Below are 11,734 nucleotides of genomic sequence, written 5' to 3' on the forward strand. Positions count from 1 at the left end.
AAACCTATCTTTGAAATGTAAATTTCTATTTTTTATGCCAGTTTCTTTTTTTTTTTGCCAGACACAAGGTACATCCTCAAAAGAAATGTAGTAGTACTACATTAGTACTACGTTAGTAGTAATAACAGTAGTACTGTTATTATTAGAGCAAAATGAATGCTATAGATTATAGGTAGTATAAAAATTCAAATTAAGAAGCTAGTGTGGGCTAAATTAAAGGAAAAGTTCAGTATTACAACTCTCTATCAAAAATACTAACTTTCAATAATAAGCATATTTAGCTGGTAAATACAGATATTTAAATGTGAGTAAAATTGTATAAGGTTTAAGTGAATTAGAGGATTCCAATTCTCTGCATGCAACTTAATTTTTGCCATAGCACCACCACAAAAATCCTAGAGAACAAAGCATTAATCTCATTTTGTATAATAATGTTCTCTCAAGATCTGCTAAGGGGAATTATCAAGAAATAAAAACCTAAAACAGCACAGGAGTAAATCATTCAATAACTTATAAAACTAATTATAATATTTAATTCCTTTTAATAAGTATCACAAGAGTGGTATTTACTTCCTTGAAGACCTCTGAAAAGAATATATTATTTTTTCAAATTTGTCTGAAACACCCTTGAAAAAAGTAGCTAAAATGATAAGCTTTCACAGACATTATCATAATAACGTAAGCTACCAAAACTGAATACTTGTTTGCTAAGCATTTTACATATATTATCTTATTGCACATTATAAAATAGACATCATCATCCCCGTCATATATATGTGAAAAATAAGATTCACTGACTACGTTATATGCTCTGGGTCTCATAGCTAGTAAATAAAGGTGGGAACCGAATTCATTTCTATGTGACTCTGAAAGCAGTACTCTTTTTTTTTTTTTTTTTTTTTTTTTTTTTTTTTTTAAAGATTTTATTTATTTGACAGAGAGAGACACAGCGAAAGAGGGAACACAAGCAGGGGGAGTGGGAGAGGGAGAAGCAGGCTCCCCACAGAGCAGGGAGCCCGATGCGGGACTCGATCCCAGGACTCTGGGATCATGACCTGAGCTGAAGGCAGTCGCTTAACCAACTGAGCCACCCAGGCGCCCTGAAAGCAGTACTCTTATCCATTCATTATACCAGTGCTTCCCAACTTTTGTCACATAATGGCACACACTGAAAATGGTATTTGTAAGGCTTATAAAAGTAAGTAAAAATAATGTATATTTTCTTTATATCATAAAGTTATGACATGAAAAATAAAATACAAAGTATTACAAATGATATTAAATACGAATTGGCATAAACCTTCCTAATAAAATATTTGCAATTGCCATGTTCCCAAAGTTTAAAGAAATCATACTAAAAATGTTCAAATATCATTTCAACCATTGCAAAATTTCAAAAAGTTATGAAAATGATTTAAAATTTTAAAACTGTAAGGGCGCCTGGGTGCCTCAATAAGTTAAGTGTCTGCCTTCAGCTCAGGTCGTGATCCCAGGATCCTGGGATTGAGGCCCCCAAAGGGGCTCCCTGCTCAGGAGGGAGCCTGCTTCTCCCTCTCCCTCTGCAGCTCCCCCTGCTCATGCTCTCTTGCACTCTCTGTCAAATAAATAAATAAAAATCTTTAAAAAAAATTAAAATTAAAAAAAATGAAATTTCAAAACTACAGAAAAATTTACAAACAGCAACTTGTATGCCATCCTATGTACTGCACTCTGGTTGGGAAGCTTTGCATAATATAATTTTGTCTTTCTACATAATATTGTGATTAAATATTAATTTGACATTATCAAGATCTTCCCAATAACACACCTAAAGGAAACTCAAATCAAAGGTGATAAAAAAATTCTAACACTTAAGTATTCCTTAACTAATTCTGCCCACCCTAGCTGCTGCTGCTTTTTTTTTTTTTAAGATTTTTATTTATTTGACAGAGAGAGACACAGCAAGAGAGGGAACACAAGCAGAGGGAGTGGGAGAGGGAGAAGCAGGGTTCCCGCGGAGCAGGGAGCCTGGTGTGGGGCTTGATCCCAGGACCCTGGGATCATGACCCAAGCCGAAGGCAGGAGTTTAACGACTGAGCCACCCAGTGCCCCTGTCCACCTTGGCTTCTTAATTTTAATTTCTATAGTACCTATAATCTGTAACATTCTTTTTGATTTAATAATAACAATAATAGTTAATATTCACTGAGCTGATCCTATGCGCCAGGCTGTATTCCACTTTACATTATTATCATTAATGCTCACAGCACTCGTATAGTGCCTCTATTTTCTCCATTTTAAAGATGAGGAAACGGAGCAGAGCAAAATTGAGTAAATAACTTTCCCAAGGTTACAGCTGGTAAATGGGAATTAGAATTTGAAAGAGTATGACTTCATAGCTCATGTTGTTACTCATTATACTAAACTACATCCCTCCAAAAAAGAAAACACAGTAATATCTAACAAACACCTATTATGTGCCAGGAGAGACACAGGTAACCAAATATATCTCAACTTAGACTAAGTTTGACAGTTTCACAGTGATGAAGTAAAAATTACTTGCATGTGCATCAAAGGAGGTATTCTACAGGGAAAAAAAAAGTTATCCATATACTGTGATGAGTGCGTTCTGTTTACAGAAAATACTTCAACTTCTGTGCATTATGATATGGTTCAAGCAAGAGCATCTGTGTCTGCAACTATTTATATTTGTTGACTTAACTTGCTCAAGAATATTTAAAAAATCTTACTTAAAACAATGAAATTGATAAAAATTAAAAGGAAATGTTTTAGTACTTTGATTTTTACTTACTGCTTTTGAAGTTCGCGAAGTCATCATGAGTTTAATTTTGTTTTTAATTAAATGCACTATTTATAAAGTCCCGAATAAAGGTTTTTCCAGACATTTGCTTGCCTAAATTCTGCCTGCCAAATCCTGCCATTTGGAAGAAAGCCTCACAGTTTACAACTGTATTATAATAGGCTAATGTCCTGAGGGGATCTCTGATGGGCTAATGTAAATCAAAACATTTACAGAAGATGAAAATATACCTTTAATTTCATAACCAATCAATCAACACAAATGTTAATGCCTTGAGTATTATGGTTTAAGTTAAACATCTGAAAGAGCCCAAGGAGCAATGTCCAACATTAGGTGGTTCATGCTAGTAAATATTTAAGAAGCATCTACTATGTGCCACAGACCATGCTCACCCACAAATCATACCTGTTAAACAGAGAGTGGCAGTCTAGAATTACAATCTGAATTCATGTGTCATGAAAGGTCAGGTATTCAAACCAAAAGCTCAAGCTCCAATGCATAACTTTCCCCCTATATCCAAAGAGCTGTTCCTAGGCTTCTGCAATCTACAAACCACTAAGTATGTTAACATGAAGAGACTAGCATGGGCACCTAGCACATCCTGGAGTACAACGTAAGCCTTGGGTTATGGTGGTGCATTCTGTCCTCCAGGGCTTTACACCATGAAAACTTGGCACTTCTCCTAAAGCAACTTCTTTTTCTCAAAAATTAATTATTTTAAAAAGTTCTACTGAAGGCGCCTGGGTGGCTCAGTCGTTTAGCATCTGCCTTCGGCTCAGGTCATGATCCCAGGGTCTTGAGATCGAGTCCCCACATCGGGCTCCCTGCTCCGCGGGAAGCTGGTTCTCCCTCCCCCACTCCCTCTGCTTGTGTTCCCTCTCTCTGTGTTGAAAAATAAATAAAATCTTTAAAAAAAATAAAAAGTTCTACTGCAAAAAAAAGGTTCTGTTACTTACAGAAACCATTACTCCTACTTTTTCTTCTCTAACAGAACCGTAGAAAATACTAATAGTAAAGAAACTGTGACTTAACTAATTGGTAAGCTGATGCCAGGGTACTTTATATGATTTACTGAGCCTCTAGAAACCAGTCTAGGGGTGCCTGGGTGGCTCAGTCTGCTGAGTGTCTGCCTTCGGCTTAGGTCATGATCCTGGAGTCCTGGGACGGAGACCTGGGATGACGTCCCGCCATCTGGCTCCCTGCTCAGCGAGGAGTCTGCTTCTCCCTCTGCCCTTCACCCGGCTCATGCTCTCTCTCACTCTTGCCCTCTCTCAAATAAATAAAATCTAAAAAAAAAAAGTTTCAAAAATCTTTAAACTAATCATGCTGAGTAAAATGCATCTGCCCATACCTAAAAGCTGCTCAAGGGGCGCCTGGGTGGCTCAGCCGTTAAGCGTCTGCCTTCGGCTCAGGTCATGATCCCAGGGTCCTGGGATCGAGCCCCACATCAGGCTCCCTACTCTGCGGGAACCCTGCTTCTCCCTCTCCCACTCCCCCTGCTTGTGTTCCCTCTCTCGCTGTGTCTCTCTCCGTCAAATAAATAAATAAAATCTTAAAAAAAAAGCTGCTCAAAACGAGTGTTGGGTAAAATAAACTCTAACTTTCTGAAGTCAATGTTTTTAGTTTGGAGAGATAGCTCACCAGAAGTCTGTCACAGCTTTTATAGCGTATCCAATCTTATAATTTATCCTAAGGTAACTCCATTCCCACTGCACATCATCCCTAGCAACTATTCAGCAACTCCCAATATGTAATCTATTGTCCACTACATCTTTTGCCACAAACCTCAAACCAGCCAGTCCTTAAATTTCCTCAGCTCACACCACCTTCCCTTTTACAAAAACAAGGGAAGGAATTATAAAGCCTTAAGAGAGTAAAAATGATAGAAGGAGGTGGAAATATAGACAGCCTCTGCACCCAAGCTCTTTTCCTTTGTATCCGAGAACTGTTGTCAATTATCTCAACCACACACCTTCACGTTCCTGAGTAATCCAGGGTTCCTCCACCTTACCGACAGTTCAAAATGCCCACTTCATAATAAATGACAGGGTCCTTATGTGATCACTCTGTCCCAGCCCCTCTATTTATATTAATCATTCAAGCATCCCAACTCCATCCTAAAGTATCACCACGCTCCAAACTCATAAGCCATTATACAAGCCCCCCACACTCTATCCCGTCCTCTTTGCTATCAACATACTCCAACCCCTTGTAAAACCTTCCCTAATATCAGCTCTTCCTTTATGAGCTTTTCGCGTATTCCTAACACAGTCTCAAAGTCCTCCTGCCCACACTCCCAAGCTCTCTTCACTAAACGCCAATTCCAGCACGGAGTCACACCCTCCCTCCAGACCAATTCCTACAACCCCAAACCCCACCCCCTCAGCACGCCCTCCGGGGCCTAAGCGACCAACCCAACACCCCGCCCCACGCCCGTCACGCCCTCCAGATCCCTCCAGGGTCCTTTCAGCCGGCCGGGCCAGATCCCCCCCCACCCCCCAGGGCTCCAAGTGCCCAGGCCCTCCCGTTCACCCCGCCAGTCCCGCCAGCCCCGCCCCCAGCCCCTCACCGAGTAGCAGAAGCTTCACTTCTTTGGCCGCTTTCTCTCCGTCCTCCCGCAAGTTGCGGTCGATCATCTTGCTCCGCTCCACCGCCGCCTTGTCCTCGGCGCTCAACGTGCAGCCCATGGCGGCGGCGGGAGAGGGGACCGAGCCCGGGCTCACTCACACACCGCGGAAACTGCGACTCGGGCGCCTGAGACAGCGTCTACTGCTGGGCGGCGGCCCACTCCGTCAGCTCCTTGAGCGCCCGAAGAAACCGGATATCCGGCGTTTACGACACTTCCGGCAACGCCCCACGGCGGTTACTGCTCAAAACTCTCCAGCTGGGGTAGAGGAGGAGCAATGGAAAGCGGAAGTACGGAGAGAGGACCTGTGAGTCCGAGCGGTGGTTCCCGGAGTAGCGATGTCTTGTCGGGCACCTGGTACGCGGCTCGACCTTAGTGCCTCTTCTCCTTTTCGGCTGCCTTATTTGGATAAATGTAGAAAAACTAGGGACTGGCTTCCCCAGTTGGTGGCGCCCTCCTGAGGTCAAGCCGGCTTTGGATGGGGGCTGGGGGTTCCCAAATAAGAGTCCCCAGCCCGCACAGGAATTTCTGCTGGGAATTTCTCACTGGTTAGAAAGCCCCTTTGATCTCCGGCTGTGGAGACCCGAAGCCCCTTCGCAAGTGTACGACACTGCCGGGGTTGTCTCAGCCCGATCTACGGGATGGGAACAAACAGCAGAGCCTGGGGCCGGCCACGCTTCACATCTTGAGATCTGTAAGGCCGACCACGCCTGGGACCTTAGCATCCCCTTCTGCCCTCCCCTCTGTCCCACCGCTTCCTGCTCTCAGGATGTATCCCGGTCCTTGTGCCGTTACCTACGAGTTGCCCAGCGACTATGTTGACAAAAGGCCACCTGAAATCGCCCAATATTCTATTTCCTGAAAGGTAGAGTGTAGTTCTCCACAAGATTTCCGTGCTACCTTTCTCCAGTATAAGCCAGTTTTAGCGCGGATAAATGATCCTGCTTTAGGGGCTTCAGACTCCTACCAAGATCAGTTAACCTCAGGCCCACACCCCAAAACAAACCAGTGCATCCTGTGAATCTCCCTACTGAAATTTCCTGTTGTAGTACCACCCAAAAAGGGAAGTTCTAGTAGATTTGTCTCTCAGCTCTAGCATCACCTGAAAATAAACCTCCATGAAAGCCTCAGACTCCTAGCCTTTTCATTCATAATCCTGGGTACTACCCGTGAAAGTGGCCCTGAATTACCTTTACTGCCAAATAGCTGCACAAATACTCTCACCATATATTCTAGAGAGGAGAACTCTTGTGGTCCCCCCAACCGTTCCCTGGGATTAAAAATTATTTCCCTAATAGAATTTAAACCTTAGCATATAAGGTCCCAACAGAAAGGTCTATATGATGATGTTTCATTGATTAGAGGGATTTCTTGAGAACCACCTTAAACAACTTCATCCACTATAACTTAGTAATGCCAGTTCTTCAAAGTTTGAAAAGCCTCCTACTCATTCTCAAATGACTGTTAGAATAAAAAGGATGGCTTTCCCATAATCAATACTTATGGGGGGATAGGGCAAGAGGAAAGGGAAGAAAAACCAATATTTACTGAATACCTATTCGCCAGGTATGGCTAGGTTCTTCCATATGGTCATCTCTTTTAATCCTCACAACAACCCTGTGAGGTAGGTAATGTTACCCCCATTCTTACAGATGAAGAAATAGGCTCAGAGAAATTAAGCATCTTTCCCAAGTTCACACAGTGAGTAAGTAGATGTCTGCCTCCAAACTCACCCCTTTTCTACCCTGCCACTATAAGATGTTACGTGGGGAGACCTGACAACAGAAAGTTTTCATCTAGGCTTGAGAGTTACCCCAACACCACCCAGGTGCAGGAAAAGTAACTGACGGGTCGGTTGTCTCAGCCTGTTGATTCTTGAGCCCACTAGAGAGGTCAAATTTTGTCCAGGAACAGCCTTCATAGCCAAGATAGCAAACTTTAGCAAGCAATCCTGGTGACTAGAAAACAACTGGAAGGTGGTCATGGCAGAAACTGTTGGGAGAATTCTCAGCATAATAGAAGAGAAATTTTTATTTCCTTCATGATCCACTCAGACAGGGAAAAATAAATGCAAATGAACCAGCCTATGTCAAATTCTGTAATAAACACCAGTGAGATCACAGTGTCAGGAAATATCAGCCCGAATTCGAGATATCCTTGCACTTAAAATTTTCTTTTTTGATGTATGTGAAGGAAGGGTTGGAGGGCAAAGTCACAGGAAAAAGGCAAAATAAATTAACAAAATGGCTGCCAGGCAATGTTTCCTGTCCTCCCCTCTCCTCACTCCTTCTCCCCATCCCCACCTCCCCCCCGTGCATGCACCTTTCCTGTTTCCACTGGACTCACACTGCCACCTGCTGGCAATACTTAGGGCCTACTAGCCGATCCGTGATGTTTGAAGAAGAGTTTTTTTCCCCTTATCTACGAATGAGATGCCTCCCTCATGAGTTTATCTTAAAAGGGAGGAGAGCGAGAATTACATGTTTTTCAATCATGAAAGATTCTCCTATCTAGGGGATTTCCTCAGTGTAATAGGTTCTAGACTAAAGTAAGTCTGGTGGTAGGAAGACAAACCTGTAAATTTTCCTACATCTAAAGGGGAAAGCTGTTTGCCCAGTTTCAGTTAATAAATTCTTTTCCTCAACTAGAATTTCATTTACAACCCTCACACTTTCCACAATCCGCAGGAAGCTTCCATGTAGGTATCTTTACTGCAGTGGACTGAGCTCCAATATATTTCTCAAACATTCTTTAGTGCTTTACCAGATATAAATGCTCTGTAAAAATACAAGGTACCTGATAAAATTAGACTATGAACTCCTCAAAGGCAGTGACTCTGTGGGCCCATAGAATACTAGGTATTCAACTATTATGCACTGAATTGAACTGAAATAGTAAATGTTGATATCAGTATAACTTTTTATAATAAGTATTTATTGGCCATTCAAAGGGGAAACTATCCCACTCCCACCAGCCCATCTTACCCTTTAATGTTCAATGAGGCAGGAATTTGTCCAAATACAGATCAAAGCGCCCTCTGTTCCTGCCTGAACCCTTGAATGTTACTTGATTCAACTGAGGGAAGTGGATGGACAGGTAATCCCAGATGGGCGTCCTGTCCAGTTTGCAACTATTTCCCCTCCCTTGCAAATACCACCACCAATACCAGCCAACAAGTTCCTACAGTCTCAATCAGTGAACAGCTGAACCCAACTCCCGTGCCCTCTCTCCAGCCCAGGGCTGCAGATAGGAGAGAGATTTAAGTCTTTGTCACTGAAGCTAATTTTGAGAGCGATGAATGGGAGTAGGGAGGCATTTAATGGACCATAGAAACCCCACCCTTCCCATTCCCAACCTTAGTCTCTTGTACCCGATTGTCCAGGGGGCTGGAGGTGGGTCACTGCCATGAGGAGAGAGATCAGGGAGGCCACTCCTAGGAAGAAAAAAAAAGATTTACAGTATTATTGGTCAAGGTGATTATTTGGCCTCTCTGTATCCACCCACCTTAGCAATTCAAATGCTAACCCCCACCTTCAGCCACCCAACCCCCAATCTTTCCACTCCTTCATTCTAAAAAATGAGAAAGAGCCATCCTGTTGTATCCTTGCCTTTGCTGAGATCTCCCATGTGCAGGAGAAAGACAGCAAAATAGAACAGAAGGGCTGTTCCCAGAGGGTGGGAGAGAGCTGCAGTCAGCTCTCCTGCCTTCTCCTCTTTGTACCCTGCTTTTCCCCTTGCTTCTGGCCAAACTTGGGAGAGGAATATACCCAGCTGGCCCTCTCAGTTTAAGGAAACCTCAGGTCTAAAACTAGAAAATGATCCATTAACTCAAATAAAGCTGTACTTTATCTAGGTTTTTTTTAAACCTAACAAGGAAAGGAGAAGACACAGGTCATTTTCTTACCTTGCTTGGGTACAGTTACTGCCCTGGACAATTACACTGAAAAATGAAATATCCTAAAGAATCCCCAGGATAACTCCAAACCTGGCCTGCCGCTCTATATCCTCCAACTCCTACCCTTAGGGAGTCTCTCTGCTTCCTGAGGCATGGAAAGTTCGCTGGTTGAAAGGAATCATCTCACCTTCGTGACCCTTTATTCTCATTACCATCTCACCAGGTTCCCTCCCCCAGTAGTCAAGGATCATAGCCATGTCCAAGGCTTTTGCCACACGTTCATCCTGTTGGCATTGTTCCTGACCCAGAAAACACTAAGCAAAAGCTGTGTGCAGAGACCCCAGCCCCAGCCCCTGCTAGCCGGGAACAGGTGATCCCACAAGGTGTTCCTTCAGTCATAAGTGGCCCCAGCCCCATCTCCCTCCAAGTGGCCAGAAGCCCGTCATGATTCTAGTCGAGGTGAAGGGGCGGGACGGAGGTAGCTGTCCGACATGATGATGTCGCTGGTGAGTTGTTGCTCCAGGAACTCAGAGGTCTCTTCAGCTATCTGGCCTGGAATTCGAAAGTCCACAGCAGGTGTCTCTTGCTTGGGGCTGGGGAGGGGTCTGGAAACCCAGGACTCCGTGGGACAGCCTGTACCCTGAAGGAACTGCAGAAAGTTCTCCTCAATGGAGCCCTCCCGGCTAGGTAGCCTCAGCTCCTCCTCTGGAGCCGGCTTGAAGAAGCAGACAAACTGCTTGCTGAGCTCCCCCCGGATCTGCCGGTTGAGACATCCATAAAAGAACGGGTTGGAAGTGAAGCAGAAGTAGCCGATCCAGGTCACCACGTTCTCCACCTGCCCAGTCGAAATGGGCTGAGCACTCAGGGCAACGTAGAGGTGGAAAGAAAAGTAGGGCAACCAACAGAGCAGGAACTGTCCCCCCACGGCCAGGAGGACCACTGCAGCCTTCCCTCCCCCGAACGTCCGGTGCGGGGTGGTCTGGGGGGCCCCCGAGCTGGTGACCATAGTGGAGCGGCTGCTGAGAGACTCAGAGCGTTGCCGGGGTGTCTCCATCCATGTGGGCAGCGGTCCGTGCTGCATGGCAGCCACTCGGGCTACTCGGAACATGCTGCAGTAGACCACAAGGATGAGGAGCAGAGGCAACAAGAAGTAAAGGACAGCAAAGACCACCACAAAAAGCTGACAGTAGGCACTGCGGCTCCATTGGAGTGAGCAGCCTGGGGGGATGCTGGGAGCTCCCTCCTCCCGGGAGACCCTTCCCAACACCGGCACAGAAGCCATGGCCAAGGCTTTCACCCACACGCCCACCAGCACAGAGGCCACCAGCCCCAGCGTCATGCGCACCTCATAGCGCATGGGGTGGACAACGTAATAGTAGCGCTCCACATTGATGGCCGACACTGAGAGAATGGCCAGGCTAACAAAGCATATGCTCAGGAACAAGTAGAGGCGGCAGGCGACCTCCCCGAAGAGGTCATGGTCAAAGAGGGCAGAGCTGGAGAGCATGGCCAGGGGCATGAGGGTCAGGGCGGCCAGCAGGTCCACCAGGCAGAGGTGGAAGACAAAGACAAATTTTCGGAGGGCGGGGGTCTTGGCGATAACAGCCATCACAGCAGCATTGCCAGCCACAGCGATCAAGTCCAGCAGGAGCATGAAGAAGAGGGCCACAGATTCCGAGGCCACGTCCCTCAGCCCCACCTCTGGGACCCCACTGGCCGTAGAGGGACCTGGGGTTTGAGGGACCCTCCCCAGAATGGAAGAGTTCCCTGATGACTGGGGGATGGGAGAGGACTCCATGGGGCCGAAAGAGGACACCCAGGGCACCTCCTGTCACAGGCCCATCCCCCATCCTAGTCCAGTGACCCTGGGATGGCCAGCCCAGGCCCAGGCTTGCCAATTTTGTGTGGGGGGAACGAGGGGAGAGGGCGCCTCCTGCTGGAGCCTCCCGGATGGGCTCTAATCGCCGGCCTTCCAGGCTGGGCTGTGCATACCACCGAACTGAGCGCTCAGAAGCTCATCTCTCCTCTCTGGCAAGAGGTGGCTCTGGTCTGCCTTGGTGACCTCGGAGAAGCAGGAGACGTGAGAGATGCCGGAGCCTCACTCACTCAACACTCCACCTTCTGAGTGGTCTCTCACTCCTTTTTCTTTTCCTTGCCTCTGTTCTCCATACCCTTCTCCTCTCTCAGGGACTGCTATCCAGAGATTCTAAATCCTCTCTCTCCCTCTCCCAGGGTCCCACTGAGCTCCAGGATAGTGCCCCAGTTTTCAAGTTGCTTATGTCAATTTCCTGATTTCTTGTCTCTCAGAATGGCAGGAGCTGTTGGGGAGTAGAAGGGACACGAGATCTGGTTTCCAGGCCCAGGTCTGGGAATTACTGACTCTGTGACTCTTCTGGACTTCAGTTTCCTCGTG

General features: G+C 45.8%; 2 protein-coding genes across 2 annotated transcripts in view; both read right to left on the bottom strand.

Moving 5' to 3' along the window:
- Nucleotides 1-5,624, bottom strand: part of GNAI3 (G protein subunit alpha i3) — a 53,392-nt gene extending 47,768 nt beyond the window's left edge. The window contains exon 1 of the mRNA XM_045897027.3: nt 5,370-5,624. Within this exon, the coding sequence (XP_045752983.1) occupies nt 5,370-5,487 (118 nt within the window). The 5' untranslated portion in view covers nt 5,488-5,624. The remainder of the gene's footprint in view (nt 1-5,369) is intronic.
- A 4,139-nt stretch (nt 5,625-9,763) lies between these two features.
- Nucleotides 9,764-11,139, bottom strand: GPR61 (G protein-coupled receptor 61). The gene has a single exon (XM_045895377.2). The coding sequence runs from the start codon at nt 11,117-11,119 to the stop codon at nt 9,764-9,766; it is 1,356 nt and encodes a 451-aa protein (XP_045751333.1). The 5' UTR covers nt 11,120-11,139.
- Nucleotides 11,140-11,734: the final 595 nt, after the last annotated feature.

The sequence above is a fragment of the Mirounga angustirostris genome, unplaced genomic scaffold (genome assembly GCF_029215605.1).
Source record: "Mirounga angustirostris isolate CCGP_5_RB_7025 unplaced genomic scaffold, mMirAng1.0.hap1 SCAF_4, whole genome shotgun sequence".
Taxonomy (NCBI): domain Eukaryota; kingdom Metazoa; phylum Chordata; class Mammalia; order Carnivora; family Phocidae; genus Mirounga; species Mirounga angustirostris.

What these genes read in the sequence shown, in the direction of transcription:
- GPR61 (XM_045895377.2), bottom strand. Translation starts at nt 11,119, where the DNA reads ATGGAGTCCTCTCCCATCCCCCAGTCATCAGGGAACTCTTCCATTCTG.